General features: G+C 34.0%; 1 protein-coding gene across 4 annotated transcripts in view; it reads right to left on the bottom strand.

Moving 5' to 3' along the window:
- Positions 1 to 21137, bottom strand: part of LRRIQ1 (leucine rich repeats and IQ motif containing 1) — a 105425-nt gene that overhangs the window by 51908 nt on the left and 32380 nt on the right. For all 4 annotated transcript variants that reach the window (XM_042017633.1, XM_042017634.1, XM_042017636.1 and 1 more), the window contains exons 16-19: positions 20398 to 20874; positions 18287 to 18425; positions 15722 to 15841; positions 192 to 281 (exon numbers count right to left, since the gene is read on the bottom strand). In XM_042017633.1, coding sequence (XP_041873567.1) covers positions 192 to 281; positions 15722 to 15841; positions 18287 to 18425; positions 20398 to 20874 — 826 coding nt within the window. The remainder of the gene's footprint in view (positions 1 to 191; positions 282 to 15721; positions 15842 to 18286; positions 18426 to 20397; positions 20875 to 21137) is intronic.

The following is a 21137-nucleotide window of genomic DNA, read 5'->3' on the forward strand; positions in this document are numbered from 1 at the left end:
TAAAGAAAAAATTAAGCAAATGAAAGAAAATCTAAAAGAAAAATTGCATCTGGACGTGAGGAGGAAGTCTGAGACTTCTAAAAGTAATTGTGTTTTTAAGTCACTAAATTGTCATATTAATCACCCCAAAATAGCATATCCTTAAGGAATGAATAAAGACTGAAGACTAAGTTGTTTCTGTGACATGTTACCTTTGGCCAGTGCAGCTGGTTTGAGAGCAGGAGTGTTTTTGAAGGGAAACGGGTGGAATCTAGAGTTAGCCATTCCTTCTCTAACGCAGCCTGCATGAATGAGCAAAGTCAAATAGTGCACTGACAAAATCAGTTTAGTTTTGATAACTCTTTTAAATTGTCTTACATACTTTGTACATCTTTTCAAGTTGTATATCAGAACTGCCACCTGCAGAGCAATCACACTCAAAGCACCTTTGGAGATGCTGTGCTGTACTGTTTTATTTTAAACAGATCAGATCAAGAGTATTTGTGGGTTGTGGAACTCCTTTCAGGGTTTTGGTTTTGTTTTGTAAATAAGACGCATCTCCTCCTTCTCAAATTCCTGTAATTTTATTCCAACATTGTTAGTAAAACAAACTTATTATAAAAGACTGCCAAACTTTGAAAAAATACAGACCCAAGAAACTTAAAGGCATAAGGAACATGAAGAGCTTTGCATGCTCTTTTTGACTAATTGAGTATTTTATGTCCAGATGTAGGTGCCTGATTCTGTCAAACTTGCTTTTCTTGAACTGAATTGGTGAGTAATTTTCATTGAAATGCAAGGTTAAAAAAATAAATGCTATATGTAAATGCTATATGCTTCAATTAAGCAGTTTTATTTTTGATGTAATGGAATAAGTGGGAAACTAAAATAATGGTTGGAATGAAGAAGAGTGACAGAATTAATTGCTAACTGGCATCCTTAGCATGTTAAGGCAGAATTCAGTTTTCTTTCATAAAAACAAAATCTAGACTTTGTTTCAAACCCAACCTCGGATCAAAACCTTTGTTTCAACACCAACCATAACTTATTTTTCTTATAGGTCCTTGAGGTTTTTTACCACATGTCCTTTCAGTATCTTCTGATAAGTGAGAGAAGCAAATCACTCCCACACAGTAAGTAAATACTGCTGAAGAATTTGGCTTGACTTACAGGGCTCACTCATTACAGTTCTTCTTACTTCAACAGCAAAGAGCCCGGGGTTCATTCTTTTGAAAATGACCAGTTTATAAAACTGGACTACCTTTCTCCCATGCATAAAATATTTCAGATTGTACTGATTTCTGACCCTGAGAAATTATCCTAAGTTTGGATACCTTATTGTGCATATTTTTTTACGACCTTTGATTAGTGAACAAGATCTTCCAAGGACTTTGAAATTCTGAGAGACAAAAGAATCATATTCCAGGTGTTTTGAAAGGTTACCTCAGGTACTGGCCACTCAGTTTGGTGGCTCTAAGATCACTCTTTCTGCTTCCATTCTGACCAAGCTTAGAAAGATAATAATTTTTGATTTTTTTTTCATGTCTTAAAATGGATTAATTCCTACATTTGGTTGATTCCCTGCTTCTGGAATTCCCTGTTTGATTACAGTATGTTTTGGGTTTCATTCCTTTATTTAATAAATCTGGAAAAATTTTATGCCCTCATTATTAAAAGATAACTGCTCTTCTCCTCCTCAACATTTCAATTCATTATAAATATGTAACATTATCCATTTTATCATAACTCCTCTCAGGTATTTTAAGAAATCTATGTAAATAAACTGCAGAGGCATACGACAAAATGTAACACATTCTTAACTTTTACAGTTACCTACGCCCCTTAATTTATCTCTCCTCAGTGATGTGATTACTCTTATGTTGATAACCACTAAGTGGTAGTTTCACACAAGTTTCATTAAAAAAAAAAAACATTCCAGAAAGCAGACTGTAGTAAATCAAATCCCAAAGGGGATCAATTAAATACGTGACATTGGTACAATTTGAACATAGAAGACTGACAAATTCTTATCTCAGCAGAGACAAAGCTACAATATATTCAAGTTTTCTAATTGCCTGGGTGCTATGAGCAGAATGGTCAAAAAGAAAAGCTATGAAAAAGGTGCAACATCTGACAGAAAACTTTCAGTGAAAAGAGATATTATTTCTTCTTGTGCTCTTTAAATTTACTTCTCAGCTGAACTATGCAAATCATATTTTTAGCTTTTCAGATGAGAATTTTTCACTTATTGTCCAAGTCTGGGCATACAATCCAGTCAATAGTGCTGGTATATATAGGTATATGAAAATAGCAGATTTTGGAAATATTTATTTCCTCCTCTATTTGCAAATGAATCAGGTGGGAGAGAGGTAGATTCCCACTTCTTGTACAATTTAAATGACAATCAACTCAATTGGTGCGTACAATGATGTGTCCATTATTTACCTGAGTACTTAAATGTATTACAGTAGTAGTATTACAGTACTTAAATGTATTACAGTACCTGAGTACTTAAATGTATTACATAGCAAATGTATTATCAAAGCTCTAATGTCAGATTTCAGGCCAAGCCTGCATGCTAGCTATTTGAATTTTTACTTCTCTGATGAAATAGTTTGTAACAGAAAAAAAACCAAAAAAAAACAATTAAAAAAAGCCCAAACAACCCAATCAAAAAAAAAAAAAAAAATCAAAGAAACAAATGAAAAACCAAACGAAACCAAAAATCTCCATGAGAAATAACACTCCAAAGGTGTAGCCAATTTTTTGGGACAAGAATCACTTAACAGTACACTGATTGAATCCTTTTGCTTTATAGTTGTACCATAACCCAATTAAAGTTCTTTACTCTTAATACTTATGTTGAAACTTTTCTCACTAATATTTTCCTAGTGTAGTGTTTGCCATTTATTAACTTAATATTACTAGTGTTTCTAGTTCTTTTGTAGCCTATAAAATGTATTTCAGTGTCCTACGTGTTGAAAAGAAATATCAGTAAAAACATAAAAGTATGAAACAAAGACATAAATACGCAAGACAGTAAAAAAAAGATAACTGATTTCTCATTAAGCACATCTGGTACTCCTACAAATGTACAGCATATTCTAAAAATATACCAGCCTGATATTTGCTTTGTCCACAAAAATAAACACATAATTGATTTTCAAACACACCCTTCCACTATGTTTTCCCTGGACATTTTCACAGCACTAAGCTCAAGAAACTTCTGTCCATACCTTCCCTATAAACAGTCCTAATGAAAAGTTTATGACAGATTTACCAACACCTAAGGCTATAAACTAGATCTGTTTGTACTGATATTGTTCACTAAGATTAAAAAACAACAATCTGAGATCAATTACAAAGCAAATAAAATGTCCGTTTTTGATTGTATGGTCTACATAAACAGCTATAGATGTAACATATTTATATTTATATTTATATTTATATTTATATTTATATTTATATTTATTTCTAGAGCCAAATAAAAGGAAGTTCTTAAATACTGAGGTATACAATGTGGCTTTACACATATGTGTAAATCACATACAGTTAACACATATTAGTTCATCTGAAGATATCTTTTATGCTTTTGTATTCTCTATACTTTATTTCCAGTGTTTGTTTCAAAAAGTCTGTATTAATTACTTAAAGTTTCAAGTTTCACAAGCACACAAAACATACATAGACCTTTCTATTTTTTGTTACACCTATTTTTTTGTTAATCCGTTCTAAACAAATTTTTAAATTTTAAACACAGTACAATTATCCATGATACCACTCTTCAAGAAGACGGAGGTGTGAATCTATTTGAGGTTGGGGTTTTCTTTCTGCATTTTAATAATGAAACTTTCATATTATTAGCTATTTCCATTTATCCATTAGGATCAAGAACTTTTTATCCTGATTCACAATGCATTTTTTATCCTTTGAGAGACTACTCCTAAAAGGTTCCTGCTTTGATTTTGCAGCTCATTAATAAACTCTGGAGGTTTAGGGATTTTTTTTTCATGGCATATTATATATAGCCTTTTTCATTTTGTTACTCCTTCATTTTTCAGGTATTTACTCTATTGTTTCCTTTGCAAAATGTAACAACTATTTATATCAAGCATTAAACTTCTGTAGTCTCAGAAACAGAATTCAATCCTACAATCACCAAAGTGAGTGAGAATGGTTCTACTAACTTTAATTGGGTCTGAATGAGCTGCTGAAAAGTCAAATTTTAGTGCAAACGTTATTTACACAATCTAATCCTAGGCATCTTTTATATGCTCTGATTACATTCTGGAGCTAAATAACCTTTTATAATATATCATGACTATACATGTAATTAGGGCTGTTCTGAGTCATATTTACACCATGAACAAAAAGTAGTTCTCAGAACAGTGTAAAACTTATGCTCAACTTTGAAGCACTTCTACAAGTAACTGTCCAAACTGTGAATAATGCCATCACATATTGCCTTTCATCTCTCTGAGATCAAGGAGGATCACAAGAGCATAATAGAAACCAAACCAATTCCTGAAACCGTACTATGGTTTGAAGTAGAGGATGCAAAAAGGCATTAACAATACAGGCTGAAAAGAAAGGCCAGCGTTTGACATCTAACAACTCTGTTCTGGTCAGAGCAAATATCCATCTACATCAGTACTCTGCTTCCAGAAGAGTTCAGTAGCAGTTGTTACGGAAAAAATGAAAAAATCTGGACACAATGAAGCCAATCCTTCCTTTAGTACATTCTTTCAGACCTTGGAAACTGCTGGTTTAAGGACTTTCTGCTAAAATCTAGGAAAATATTCATCACTTTAAAACAGTAATCTAATTTCTAATGACAAATATAACTATATAGTCAGTGTGTTTGCCATGTCATCTCTATGTCAATCCAGAAAGAATGCAAATCATATACACCACTTATAGGATATAACTGCAGAAGTGCTGTAGATCAACTTCAAAAGGGCATCATGCTGGATGCCATGGGACCTAAAGCTACCCCAGGTTTCCATGCGTGGTGGACCTCAGAATCACCACCTAAGAAAACTGTGAAACTATCTTTGAAAATTAGGGAAAACTAACTCTTTATACCTCTTTCCTTTCCTCTTTCATCTCCTCATTGCTCATTCACTGTTTTCAGGACAGGGATCATTCAGAAAAAAAAAAATTATTGATATTTACATAGTGCATTTATTTATATGGTATTTTAAGATAAAAACAAGTACATTACCCAATAGAATATAGACAAGCAGAAAAAAACGAACATCCAAAACACACCATGAACTCAGAGTAATGACTGGCTCCTGATCGTTACAACATAACAGGAAGAATGGCAAGGGAAAAGAAAAAGGATCTTCTTTTAGAAACAGTATTTCCATGTTCAAATTTAATAGAAATTGTGTGCAGAATCCTCTGCTTTTAAAAAAAGATTCACTCTCCATCCAGTTCACCTGCCTGGTTTTATCCAACATGTTTTTCTGTACTTCTTCTCCCCTCTGTGAGGCAGGCCATTAACGTCATCCTTAGGAGGAATAACCCTTTTTCAACCAGATTTTACAAAGTATCTGCCCTCTCCACATTCAAATTTGTTTTCAATAAGAATACTACATAATTAGAGTAAATAAATAAATGAATCAGAATTAATCTTTCCATTAGTCTTCTCTATAGAATACAAATTTGAATAAAGTTCTTCAGGCTGGTGATGTCCTTGATTTCTAGTTTTCAGTGAGTATATTTGAATAGTGCAGTTAAAATCTTGTTCACTGAAAGACAATAAAAAAGTTAAAACCAAAGAAAAATGAAAGGCAGAACCTTCAACATCATTCTATCGCCATTTTAAATATGCTTACAAAAATTCTTTTGGGCCAATACACTCCATATGAAGAACTACTTTTCCTGATGTTAAACATCCTGTAGGTTAAATACTTGCTTCCACTGGGAGGGGGCGTGGTGAGGTAGAAGGATCTTATGCTGAAGGTTAACCCTCTGGATACTCACAGCCAGCTCACTGAACTGTCTTTCATCTGGCAGAAAGCTGTAACTTTCTCTCTTGGTTCCTGGCAAACATATTTCACACTGTAGGACATTTCATTTAAATACCATGCTAGTCCAAGACGACATATTTAATTTCATTTTAAACTAAACTCCATTTCTGCGAAAGCCTGAGTATTTGCTGGGAATTTCTTCTCTAAAATCCTAAATAAGTTTTAACAAATTTCTTAAGAAACCACAAATTTTCAGCTCTTATAGCTTAAACAGAAGAACCAGATCACTTTTCTATGCTCTTTTGTATATTGTTGATAGACTGTGATTGAAAACTTCCTTTGAAATTAAAGATCTGAATATATTTGTGTATTTAGCCTTTTCTTTCATCCAGTCCTTTGAGGAATCAGATTACTCTATGGACTAGCTTTTCCGTGAAACTCAAGTTCACGTGTAAAGCTTAACTCAGTGTTAGGAAGCTGAACATCAGTTCAGACCCAGACTTTATAAAAAACTTCCAAAGCTAAGAAAATGTCAGATACGAACATCCTAAAGTGAATCTTCTATTAGATGCATTATTATTCCACTTACAGTACTACAAAAATTCAGTCTAAACTCTGACATTTTAAATCTATATGTAAATGCATTGAACAACATTATAAAAAAAATTATAAAATCTTTTTAGTTCGATAGCTTAGTGGATATAAATTTTACAGAAAATATATCTCTGAACTGCAAACAGTAGAAAAAATAGTCCTTTTCTCTGAGTTTGTCTTCCAGTATTTTTCACATATTTTATGTGCTGAAGATAAATAGGTTAGCACTCTAACAAAGGTTATTTTAACCTTTGGCAATGCTTCTTTTTCAACCCTGTCTTTATATAAGACAATATATATACATTAGAAAAGAAATCTGGGTACAGCTGCATTCTTATGACTGCTAAAACCAAACAAAGTTTCAAGCCAAAAAAAGTAGTATTACACGAATTCCAGAGAACATTGCAATGATTAATTGACCCCAAGAGATTTTATAGACTGACAAAAACTGGTTAATTATTAGAGTGCATTCTTTCAGGAAAATGAGAGGACAAGGATAGTTGTCCATTTCTAAGAAGGATATATTCATGATTACCAGAAAAATCACATTCTGTTAATAAAAACATTCAAGTAAATTTTATTGTGAGATGTCTTTTTCACATGTAATTTTTCCTAACTGTTTAACAAGCTTTGAAAACTAGCTGATCTCTAAAATTCTAATGCATATATATATATATATTTATATTTAATACATGTACCTATGTGTATGCTCTACACAAATGTGAATAAAATTATGAAAAGAATTTATTGTGGAAAAGTAAATGAACAATGGAAATTTCAAGGACCACAGAAGTTTTCATTCAAATAAAAGGTTGAACATCTACATACATAATTAACTCTCCAAAAGTCTGAATCTTATTGTAGTTCATGTCAGTCATTCATGACTATGTTACCTAAACTTTTCTAAAAATGCATTTTTGTCTTAAGCCTGACAGTGTTCAAAGGAAGCTCTGTATCATTTCTTTGAATACAGGAATAAAAAATACAGATGGGTAAATGGCAACCTCAGCTTCAGAGATTAGACATTGTTCAACTCAGCATCAGAAATGTATGCTTGAAAATCTTTTGAGATGTAAACCCCCACCCATCTCAATTAACATCAAGATCCTGGAACCTTCAGGCCACCCCTCAAAATGGGTCTAAGACCCCAGATATAGTCTTTTTCCATTAAAATGACAACAGGACTTCCCCTCTCTGACTCTGGCACATGACATGAATTTTTGCTGCTATGTCTCTATAAATCTTTTCCCAAGTTTTTGTACTTCCATGAAAACAAAGAAACAAAACTTTCAAAGGGCAATGAGATAAAAACTTTAAAAAAAAAACAGCCAAGGAACACCTCCAACCCACCCCTTAAATACCCCGCATTCAAAGAATACCCAATTTTGAAGGAACATAACCCAAAATGTTCTATCCAGCTCAGGTAATGAATACTAAAACAAAATAAGAAAAGAAAGCTGTGCTTCAGCTTGCAGTTTTGTCTAAAGAAGAGAAGTCATGCAGAAGCACAGGGTAATAAAAAATAGACTAGTCACAAGTTTATAGTCATTTAACCTTTAACATGTTTCAAAGTTCAGGTCACATGAAAGATTTGATTAAATTTCAAAACAACTTTTCCTTTTTGCTTAAAAGCCCCCGTTTCAGAAACAAGAACAAAAAGGATTTGGAAGCTAAAGAGCAAAAGAGAGCTGAGTTATAAACAGAATTTTTTGAAATTTATGCTAACAAACCTCTAATTACACTACAAAATCATTAATTCTAAAGAGGTATGTCTAAATCATCTCTCAGCTTCACTTATACTGCCCTCCTTATATGTCTCTAGCAGTGTCTCTTCTACTTGAAATAAACTATCCACAAATGAATCTGCAAGTTTAAATTTGTTCATTCCTACTTGTGTTCTCAACACCTTAAATCTTTTGGGACATGTAATGATACTCTTTGGAAAGAAGCTGATTCTTTGGGATGTTTTCCTAGTTTATGAAATGATCAATAGCTACACCTATTTCCATATTAAAAAAAAAAAGTTTCTAAGTATTTGTCAAGCAAAAAAAAAAATACTAAAGTGAGTACTAGGACAGTATTTAGCATTTAGGAATCCTTAGCTCACTCTATTCTAAGACAAACTAAACATAAACAGTTTTTAGCTAAATTAAGACTGTATAATAGCATATGAGGTGTTTGGGGTTTTTACCATTCTTTGTTTACATTGTTAGAAACTAAACAATTGCATGAAAAGTCCATTATGACCGCACATCCTTTTCTGTGGGACTGCTTCATAGAAAGTCAGATCTTAGCCAACTGTATTGCCAATATATTGGACTTTGCACTTGCTCTTGTTGAACATTAGGAGGCTCTGGTCAGTCTATCTAGCCTGTGCAGACTGCTCTAAAGAACACCCTGATCCTCCAGCATACCAACCACTGCCCTCAATACAGTGTCATCTGCACATTTGAGATTGCATTGTGTTCCATCATACAGGTACCAAATTAAATTTTTTACTATTTTGGTCTCCCTACCATCCATTATGGGCTCCATTAATTATTGTCCACAGGTTGGATTTTGCACGACAAAACACAACCATTTGAGCCTGGCATTGCAGTCAATTCGTCAGTGACCTTGTTGCCTACTTTTCTGGGCCATACCTCAACAAATTTTGGGAATAAGACTCTGGGAGACAGTCAACAGCCTTGCTAAAGTAAAGGCATGCAATATGCACTGCACTCCCCTTACTCATAGTGCCATTCACCTTGTGACAGAAAACAAATAAAGGGATCAGTCCTTGGTAAACCCATGTGGATTCTCACAATCACCTTTCATGTGTTTAGAAATGGCTTCTGAATGTATTTACACCAAGTATTCCCAGAAAGTGAGATAATGTTGATGGCTTCTAGTTCCCTGGATCTTCTTGAATTTTCTGAAGATTGGTGTGATGTCTGCCCTTTTCTGGTCACCAGTAACCTCCCCAGTTGCTGTGATCTTTCAAAGATGATAGAGAGTAACCTCAAAATGACATCAGGCAGCTTGTTCAACCACTTTGGATGCATCCTATCTGTTCCCTTGGACTTACATATGTTCAGGGGACTTAAACTGTGCTGCAACTGGATAATATCTCCTTTCTTCTAAACCAAAAGGATTTTAAGCTCCAGGCAGTAAGACATGCAGAGATATATGTGTAGAGGATGACAGAAGCTGACATCTCACGTTCCTCTTTGGTTCCTTCATAAGAACTGCAATTTAACTCAGTAATAATATTACTGCATCAATGGCTTCTTCTCACAGAGCACAGACCAATTAAATAGGTTAGCTCCTGAAATTTTTAAATAGGGACTACTAAAAAATCTTTTTTAATGGAAATCAATGTATGTGAACATGCTAAATATTAGACATTTAAGTAGGTATTTTAAACACAACCTATATCTATACTATAACATCAGTTTCAACATTACACAAAAATTAAAGAACTTAGGGAAGATATACTCAATGATTAGAGATCCTTAGTTCAGCTTTCAAGAGACTCCAGATGGAGATGTTCTCATTTAAAAGAACTTATGACTGTATTATTGCTCCCATTTATAATGATGCTTTTGGCTTAGAACAATTTTCCTCTGAGGCTACTGTAGGGAGTACAAACTTCAGAGAACTAAAGCTTTTTTCACCTACATACATTTTTCCATTGCTTTCCTTGCTTATTCAATTTTGATGCTTGAGTTTGTCTTTAGAGATATAAGACTAGGAATTATAATTAATGATATCACTATCCTTTGGTATGCCATAGAAGCTAAATGGAATTTATAAAAATACTGTAACATTTGCTATATATAGGTTCCAAATTATATCTGTAGTGCCATGCATCACTAGTAGGCTTTCCTTTGGGAAGTATTTGTTTGAATCCGGCTATTTAACCAAGAACTGGATAGAGACAAGTCATGAAGATAAGTTCTCTTTAAAAATTAACAGCATTTCAGGTGGTAGGAAGAACTGAGATGTCATGGTGGAAGGCCAGAAAGCAACCAGAGCACGTTCTGCACGAGCTGTGAAGCTGGAGTATTAGCAACAGTCTTTGGTAGCTGTGGTTGCATTTTTTTTTCAGGTACTGACTGCAACAACCTACTTCTAAGACCAGAATACCTATGAGACAACTAGAAAATGAGATAAGCAGCACCGCTGAAAGAGGTAGAAGTTTTATGCACCTGCTGAAGCCACAGACTATGAATAACCATCCATTAACACAGCAGCTGAAGCAACAGGAGCATATCAAGAGATTATTGATAAACACTCATGAAAAAAAGATTGATCCTCCAATATATTGCTGAGGAGAGAGTTTTTTACTCCTTTTTAAAAGAAGGGGATGGATCTAATGAAATTTTTAAGATACTTTTTTGCTTTTCTACAACACTGTAACTTTATGTGAAATTTGGTGAAAAAAGGATCATATTCTTTGCTGCATACAATACAGAAAAGCCAGATGCTGATCTGACATTTATAAGCAATTACAGGATCTAGACATACATAAGAGTGTCAAGATACAAGAAATGTTATGGGGACCTTCTAATCCATGGGCTACACTTATTTCCTGGCACTAGCCAGAAAACAGCAATCACTGTCACAAGCTCACAATCATAAGCTCCCAGTCTGAGACAAACCACATCATGAAGGATTATCAGAAAAGAAAACAAAACACATCATATGGGTCTAGTTTGGACATGTGATAAGAAAATTTCCTTATGGGAGACATGAGGACAATGTTGTTCTAATTACTGTTTATTTATTAAGAGTTAGCACACATGAGCTAGTTCTTATTCTTCCCACCCCTCAGAAAAGAAAAAATGAGAAGAAAGAAAAATAAAACTGCTACCTACCTGCTGTGGAAGGCAAGCAAAAAATTAGGAATTGCTATGTGTCTGCGTGTAGATATGCAAAAAGAAATGGGAAGGAAACTCCTGAACAATAATTTCAAAAGCCATCAAAAAGACTGGAATTTAAAAAAATCTACATAATCAAGCTCAGAAAAAGAACAACACTCTGTCTCAGGGCAACACTGTTATCTCTTTTGATGAACAGTGATGGATTTCTTTTTAACTTCATTGCAACTTAAAAAGTGACTTTCTTTTTGAAAAGGTATGACTAAAGTGATTTAAATTGAATTAAAAATGAAGTTTTTAAAATAGAGTAATTACTTAGTTTGCCATGTAATCATCAATATTGATACTTCTCTTGATGAGATTGTGTCCATATATTTATTCAGTGGTCATTGCTTAGGGTAAAGAATTGTCTAAAACCTCATCATATTTAATTTATTCAGCTTCCTGACACCTTGGCAAGTTTAGACATTTTGCATCTGGCTCACATCATATTTACATCAAGAAAACAACAATACTGATATTTAGATAGTACAGAAAGTAAGAGCTGTGTCAAGCAAATGTGCTGTCAGATTTCATCCACCAGAGGTGAAGTGAGCTCTGCCTTGTAGATCGTTTGCTACACGGATGGACTGCTGATGAAAGGTTGCCTTAAGATCAGCCTTCCGGAGCATGTAGGCTGGAATTCTCCAAAGTCCACATGAAAGACGTGAAGATATCACTAAATATCAGGCTCATACTTTGTGAAACATCTGTTGGCCAGATCTTTCATGTCATCTGGGATAGCCTGTTTGACATTGCACAATCAAAGAGACACAAAACACTACTGCCATCAATTGCCTCCGAATGTCTTTGGCAACGTATGGGAGCTGATATGAACACAAGAAGGTATCAGCAATGGTTCAGGTGAAATGACTAATATTCATGCTATTGTTAGAAAGATGAAGGCCATTCCTCTAGCCCAATCGCATGCAATCAATTTTTCATGTGATATGGAGTTTAACTTGTACTAAAAATATACTATCATTCAATGGGCATAAATGAAGTGAAAATCTTTGTCAAAGACTAGGGTTTCTCCCGTGCTATTTCACAGCCTCACCTTCCATGGAACACTGGGTACAGCGAGTTTATAATGAAGATAATAAACATTTTTTTCATGAAGACTGGTGCCTAGTGATTTATTGCACTGATATTTACAAGTGGTTTAAATAGGTGCTTGCACAGTGATTTTGTAGAACATTAGATAATACTGAATAAAATCATTATGACTCAAATCTACATAACAGTATAAGAAAAACCTAAACAATGACCACAACACAAAATAGTGAACTATTTAAAAAGCTTTTAGACAAGATTTAATAAATTTGTATTAGTTTGTGATAAGGAAAGGTTTTTCTGCCCTTCTCTCTTATTTCACTCACCCTATAGAACAGTGAAATCTGCAGTACAAAATGGTATCCAAATATTTTTCTCTTCCTTCAAACCCCAGCATATGGGATCTCTTAGCCCAGCAATATGTAGTCCTCCCTACACACTTGTTTGAGACACAACAGATAGCCACTGATACCATGTGTCATTACTTGGCTCTGTTTCAGCACTTTGCTATAAACACTGAGACCAGAAAGGAAGGAATAGGAAGCATAGACTGTTCCAAGATTCTGCTGCTTGTTTCTCCAGAAGTAGGAAGTCCACATGGTTTGGTATTACCCAACTGCAGAGAATGAAACAGCTACAGACACATAGAAACAGGCAACCTAGTACTGAGTAGCTAGTCTGGGCTAGATAGAGCAGAGGTGTATGCCCAGGATAGTTACACCACACATTTCTTAAAATCAAACTCTTCAGCACAGACAACATATACACTTGAAAAAAAAGAGAAAGAAAAGAAAAAAAATATGACAAATATTGTAGGATATAATTCTAGTTACAATCATCAATGTTGAACATTGAAATATTCACTCACTGAAAAAAGAACATTCACAGACATATACATTGCAAATTTATCATATACACTGCCCTGTAGAAAATAGATGTTCTTATATTTTTCATCACAAGAAGCTAAGGGCTTGAGTAACTTATTTGACATCAATCCACAGTTCAGCCTTTGAGCCTGCTGGGCAAATTAAAATGTCAGCTCATGATTCACCTGTCATCATCTGAACCTAAACACTTCCTGAGAATTTCTCCCTAAACCCATGTTTTATTTCATTCCTAATAAACTCAATAATAATTTGGATTAAAAAAACAAAACAAAAAAAAAAGAAATGTGTGGCAACACCAGAGGGTGATACAGTACAAATCTCTCTGAAAGGAGCTGGTCTTCTTTTTCCCACCTTCTCCACCCCTTCCTTTTCTCCTTGGCCTCAGGAACATCTGCCCAAATGCAACTGTCTTGATGACAGAAAGATGGAACAAAATTGTCTATGTAGTTTTCAGTTAAGCAATTAAAAAAAAATGAAACCCAAACATAACAGAGTTATTTGGGCCAGAGAGACACAAGAATGGCTCAACTGAATTACGGTGTGTAAAACTCTGGCCTACTGGCTGAGTAATTTGAAACAGGATATTCTCCTTCTTTAATATATGAACAGATACTTCCTTCCTGTGTGACAAAATAAAACCTTCAACATTCTGCTTTTTATTATTTTAGAAAGAAGCCAGGGATCAGAGAACATCAATGAATGAAACTGTTTTGTATATGTATTTCAAATTAAAAAGAAAAAAATTCTAAAATTTAAGGCAGATCTCTATGTTTACACACACACGTTTCCCGTCTACCAAATGATTCTTGGGACTTCTGCTTCAAACCTTTTGCATGCCCTTAAATAAAGCAGTAATTCTGAAAATGTGCCTTAAAATAGTTGCTGAAAAGGAGAAGAAAAAAATAAAATTGCCCTAAGTCATCAACTCATTGGTAATAATTTCATAGAAAGCCCAGCTATTTTCTATGGGGAGGAGCTAGCAAAAGAAGCTTGATATCAGGTGACCAAAGACAGATCAACTGTAAACTGCATTGCAACAACCAACAACATACTTGATTTCATAACTCTCTAAGATCCGTGCAAACACCAGATTATAAATGGGACCCGGTCTTGCCAGTAGCAGGGCTATTGCATATATCTCTTTTGCAAAATTACAGTTGAATATTGATAAATGGCTCTTGCAAAGACACGGCAGCTGAAAAAGCACATTCAGAGACAAGGGTTCATGATAAAAAATCTTAGTCATATCCTCTTAGGTCTCAAATGGCCACACTGCTGTCAGTTTTCTTTGCTTTACCTGAAAGCATTAAAAAAAAAAAAAAAAAAAAAAGGCAGCCAATGAATGTGAACAAGTAGAGAAAGCAGTTCTCCAGACAAATACATAGATGTATTTGTCACCACAGCTGCCTTACTATTTACTATGCACACTGGGTCTAGAATTTCCCATATACACTGTCTTTTGAGGCTATAAAGAAAAAATTTCTTTAAAGATTCTTTTTCTTGTTTACTGAACGGCAATATTGATCCCATAGACATTTTTATTTTTTACCTAAGTATAGCTAAATTCAGCCTTGAACATGATGTTATTCCTCAAATTTCTCTGGAGCCTATTTTTATTTCTTAGAACGGAAACTTCTGATCCAATTTCAATCCTTTTGAAACTGAAAGAGCATTTTAAACTCTATATAACTTGTAAAAATAACTAGTAATAATTTCTGGTTACTGTGCAGAACAGAGCTGCTGAATGTGGGGTTTGGGCTTTTTTTCTGATTTAACCATGCTTCTCTTCATAACTTACTACTATATTTGAACTTGTGTGATCTTTTTAGCACACTACACATAAGATAATAACCCTGCTTCACCTCTTGCTTTGGGGATATGTTCTTTTTACTGGAATATAGCTGACATTCAGTGTTGCAGTACTTTCTAAATCGTTCTCATTCTGTCATGAAAATGAAAAAAATACACATTAAAATATTGCTGACACTATAATTTGCTACTAAAATACTAAAAAGATAAAAACTTTGGAACAAAAGGAACTGTTTCCTTATTTTCATTTGATTGCCCTTTAGCTGTAAAAATATACGGGGTTCTACAGTGGGTGAGACATTAATAGCACAGTAACTACCAGAGCATCTCAAAGAGCAGGAAGCAGTTAATCCAAGACAAATACATTTAAATCAGCTGTATATAAGAAATGCTTCTTTATTTCTGGACATCCAAAGTCTTAATTCTAGCCTTGGTAGTCCTTTCCATTTCTTTTATTTCCAACACCAACATGATTGTTTAAGAAGAATAGTGAAGCTTTTATGCTAATTACTATGCTTACTTCAGAAAACGTGAAAGCGTCCACATTTATCTCCTCATATTCATCCTCCACTTCATCACTTGTAACATCTGCAAGAGCACTGGCCAGTTTCTTTCGCAAAAGAAAACCCTTCCAAAATGCCTAAACAAAAAATTTAAAGCATGTTATACATAGCCATAGATCAAACCCAAATCCAGATTCTCTATGTTATCCCATTAGGAAGATAAAACATCTTGGGCCTTTGTTTAATAGCTCAATGATCTGTTTTTTGAACTTTATGTGACATTTAAAACTACAAGACAAATTAAATGCCAGAATATGTCTAAAGCTTAGAGTACTCAAGAGGCTCTCCACAAGTAAGCAGAAAGGAATCCTGCAACTCCCTCAACTACAACTCTCTAAAAAGTAGAGGTCAACTAATTAATTATTTGACAATTCCTTCAGGGACTATTATAAACTGAAAGGAAAGGCTACATAAGAAAAACCCGAGTGTCAACTTTCAAATTACTGAGAATAAAAATACAGTTGTAGTAAATGTCTTATACTTTACAAGTAGCAATTCTTGGAGACATCTGATGTAATTGACCTAGGTCAGTTACTCTTTCTTAACTGTCTAATACCTTTATTTAAAAAAAATATTAGCAGCATAATCATGTCTAAGACAAAGGAGCACTTTAGGAATTAAAGTGCTAGAAAACAAGGAAGGGTGTTAGGAACACATGCCAAGCATAGAATCATATCCAGCAAAAACACATCAGAGATCAAAATGAGATAGACGGAATTAAGAAAACTACATTCAAAACAGCAATTTTCCCCCAAATCAGTATTTGACAACATCAGAATTCAAGATGCCCCAAGTGTTTAAAACACCATGCAAAAAATTCTCACTGTCCTGAAAGAAGTGGTGTTTTACATATCTAACAGCTCTGCAATGAAGGCACTGAAATAGGAAGGGTAAATCTCATATTCTGGTTTAACATCTAGATTATTAATTTTTAGAAAAAGTTTGTCTAACCACATAAGTTATTGAATACGTTACTATTTTATACACATAATTCCTAATTATTATAAAATGATTAAATGCATTAGAACTGCTTTCTTATCATTTCATTGTTGTTATTTTCCTACAGACCTTCATAAGCATCCGGATAAAATATCCTGATATTACTGAGTGATCAAATGACAAATATATTTCATTCAACAAAGACAGTTAGTTCTTACAGATTCAAAGGAGAAAAGCAATCCTAATGATATATGCAGAAAGCTAAATTGTAAGGCAGCTGCTAACACAGATCTGTGAAAGCACCAGGTCAGTGCTGAGTCATGATCAAAAAGAAAAATTACATTTAGTAGTTTTTAAGAGACAAGATAAAAACTTTCATTCTGTACAAATTCATTTTATATCTGCCTATAAAATTCAGTTCTTGCTCCTTCTTTAAAAAAGATTGTAACTGATTGTGGTAAAGGTTCAGAGAGGGACGATACGATAAAAAGAATTACAGAGAAATGTGAAGAGACTAAACAGACTAAAATTTTATTTTCAAGAAGTGCATGTAAAGATGGATGTATGGGAGATCTAAAAATCTAATATGCACAGAAGATAAATAATAAAAGACTCTTATTTTCACATTCACTTTGGGAATTATCATGTTTGAAATAAATGAAAGGAAGCACATATTAATCACTACATAAATTTATTAAACTCACCACTTTAATATATAGTAGAGGTCAAATACATAAGTAAGCTCAAAAATTGATTAAATAAGTTTATGGAAATCAATTATTAATATGCTAACTACACAATAAACCCCAATAACAAATTTTTGCTTCTAAATCACTTCGTCACTTTTTAAATTTTTATGTAAAACTTACTGTATGGAATGTTTCCAAGTTAACTTGGAAAATGAAATCAAAAGAGTTGATTTGCTTCAAAATGTAGAAAAAAAACCCCATGAACCTTGGCAATTTGGCAGGCAAATACTATATCTGGTTGCCAAACTAAACAGAGTCAAGGTATAGACTTCAACTCTTGCCCATAGTAATACATTCTGTTTAATTGCTATTAGCTCAGTATCTACCCTAGGACAGACTAGGCCACCGTCTGTTCCCAAGGACAATGCAGATAAAGCAATCCTGAGTTTTGGAGATGGGAAGAGAAAGAAAGAAATGGATAGGTAGGATAGAAGAGGCAGGAAGATTATTTAGTCACACACACATCAGACACGATGAATTAGTTACACAGCCTCCATCAGTTTCATAGCATAGAATGGCCCCGGTAAGAACACGGGCATAGGATCTCTCAAGCATAATATTAGAATTAAATCAAGTAAAAATAATTCAGGGAAATACTTGGTGAAAAAAGGGAAAATATTTTTATGTTTCTATACAACTTTTTGCAAAGTATCTCTTTCATAAACATCAAGCTTATACTGATTAAATAAAACAAAAAATGTTTCATTATGAAACTATTAATAAAATAATAAGCAAAAATAGAAGATGACAAGTACACAAAATTATAAAGATTTTTTTGTTATTGGTATACAATTTTGTTATACAAAATAAGTAAAGAAAATACCATAAACCAACCTGGATTACTGTGGCAGCTTCATGTTTCTGTCTCAAAGTTTCTATAAACTGATGATTTTCTGCTTTATTGCATTTATTTTTCCTCTGAGTCTGGTACTGCCTCCAGAAGGACTGGATCAAGGATGCTGCCATATGTAGTCTCATGGAGAAATAAATACCTTTATGACTCACATAGCTTCACCAATACAACTGGATTATCATATCTGCCAAACTTTAACCATGAAACATATAGCACTGTGCTTTGAGGCAAATGAAAAGCTGTGCCACTAAACAAGAAATTACAATCCAGAAATGACATATATGTTCAGAAACACTGGAGGATATTCACATCACATAACTTCTGAAATACAATCATCTAAGGACTAATCTCCACTGGGCTCTGTTCTGTGAAGAATCACTGCAGAGGAAGAGTCCTCAAAGGAGGGGTTAGGAGCAGAAGTGGTGTAACAATGACTGAATAAATTATTGGAGGGGTCTACTTATTTACACTGACCATATTAAATAAAAATAAAAAGAAAACCCAACAAAAAACCCCCAAAGAAACAAACACCAAGCACTAAAGAGGGATAAATACTGAAAACTGCATGAAACAGGTATTTCCAATGGAGCTGACAGGAAAAACACAGAAAGTGGAATTTCATCTTTTGCCTGCTTTTAGACTTTAATTTAAGACTACTGACCACTGGTTATATGTCTACATTTTCTAATTTGCTCATTTTTTTAACAAGCACTAAGTACAGACTATTTAGATCTCTATTTAGATTCAGATTTCTAAATGGATGTTCAACTAATTCACACTCATGGAGAAAAAGTACATTGTCAGCTCTGGATTATGACTCTACTGTCTTGGAATCCTTTTCTCCACAAAATACTCATTTCAATTGGATAGTGGATTAAAGAAAAAACATCTAAATTTCCCCCAATCTTTATGTAATTTCTTTCCTTGTGCAGTGCATCTATTTAAATAGAGGAGTACTAGTCAGCAAAAAAAAAAAAACAAAACAAAAACACACTTAAGAGGTCAAGACAAAGACAAAAATTTTTTTGCATTCTGTTTTGAAGAGAACTCTCCAAAACCACTTATAGAATTCATTTAAAACATTAACTAAAAACTAAATGAACAATTTCAAAATTTTTTTGACATATTCATCTTATGCAATAGACTACTGTATTCTTGCTTTCAGCTTGCTGAGAAGTGATCATGAATTGCATGGTCTTCCTTAATCATAAATTTTATGACAATTATTAGTGCCTTAAGTACCTACTAAGCCCTGTTTTCTATTTACCGTAAGCCTAAACAGCTCAAAGAAGAACACCTGCCATGCTTGCTTTTTGTAGTGTTCTCAAGAGATCTGCTTTTGAAACTGAATTCTTATGAAATTTTAACTCAATTCTTGACGATTTACTGAAAAAAAATCAGCTTCTGTTTCCCGTCTGTACATCCAGAACCATACAAATCAGCAGCAAACACATTCCAAAGTAGTAATATACCAGTCTGTTTCATGCAGGAGAAAATCTGGGGGCACAGAACAAGCTGAACTGGCCTCTCACCCCTGCCTCTACTTTTAAGAAGCAGGTTAAGGCATGTTGGAGGAGTACCAAAAGCAGGGCAGGCCATTAGCTCTTCAGTCATCACAACAGCAGGAGACTGGCCTAAATCAAGGAAGTAGGATGGTAGACTCAAGCAATTTTTCCACCTGCCTTCTAAACAGTACTGACTATAAAGTCTACACAGATTAATCTTGAATGTCTAATGAATAATTTTGGTAAAAATCCCTTATACTAGCTTCTAGTTAATCTCCTCCAAAGTTTCTGCAAAACATTTGGCATTTGCATTCCTAACTCTGTATGTGCCATTGAATTGGTGTCCTAACATTATTTGAAGTACATAAATATCTATATCCTAATATACCAACTGGGAGAATATCACAAAGGATTCTTAATTGTTAATATGGAAGCCCAGTAGGCAACACCTTAATATAACTCTTTATTGTCTAATAAGCTTAAAAATATTATCTTACAAATTCTGTGCCTCTGTTTTAAACAAGAAATCCTCACTTCTATTGTCTATCTGTATAACTGATTTGAAAGCAACCTGACATCCGTCTTACCTTTCTGTACCATTCCCAAAGTGCTGGAGATTTCTTCCCGTATCACTTGCTACTATCACTGCCTGTTGCAAAGTGAGTTGGCTTGACATATTATTGTTGCCTTTGCTCTCCCCACTGTAATTAATACAAGATTCTGTGCTCTTCTGCTTCACTCTCTGATCTCCTCTATTTTCCTTCTGGTGCACAGGTATGGAGGAGTTAATGAATGTGGCCTGAATATCGCCAGTAGTAATCCATCTTTTGGAAGGATCCAACAAGACCTGTTTATTTTCTGTCACACCCATGATAAAGAGGTTATTTTCCTGTAGGCAGCCAGTGGATGTTTGTTTTAAATGATTTTGAAGCGCTTCTGGTCCATCTCTGTCAGTAATGTTTAGTTCACCGTACTCATGTACATATCGATGTTTAATACTAAGTTTCATCAGCTGATTAAAATACCAGCATTGTCCCAGTGCAGAATCAATAGAAGAGGCAATTCTGAAAAAAAAGAAAAAAATGTTTTTATCTGTCTGACTGTTAGAATGCTTTAAAAAATTTTCCCCTATTATTTTCTAAAATAGCTTGTATTTTCAAGTATTCTTACATGTTTCCATATTCTTACAGCAAAGAGCAATTACTCTGATTGGAAATCCAGTTTCAGTAATTATAAATCTTGATAGCATTTGTCTTTTTTTTGGACATATTTAAAATATAATCACACATATTTCTGATTTTAGACTGTATTTTTTTAAATAAAGTTT

This window comes from Corvus kubaryi, unplaced genomic scaffold, assembly GCF_017639235.1.
Source record: "Corvus kubaryi isolate FWS band 111438036 unplaced genomic scaffold, C.kubaryi_AGA036_p1.0 137, whole genome shotgun sequence".
Taxonomy (NCBI): Eukaryota; Metazoa; Chordata; class Aves; order Passeriformes; family Corvidae; genus Corvus; species Corvus kubaryi.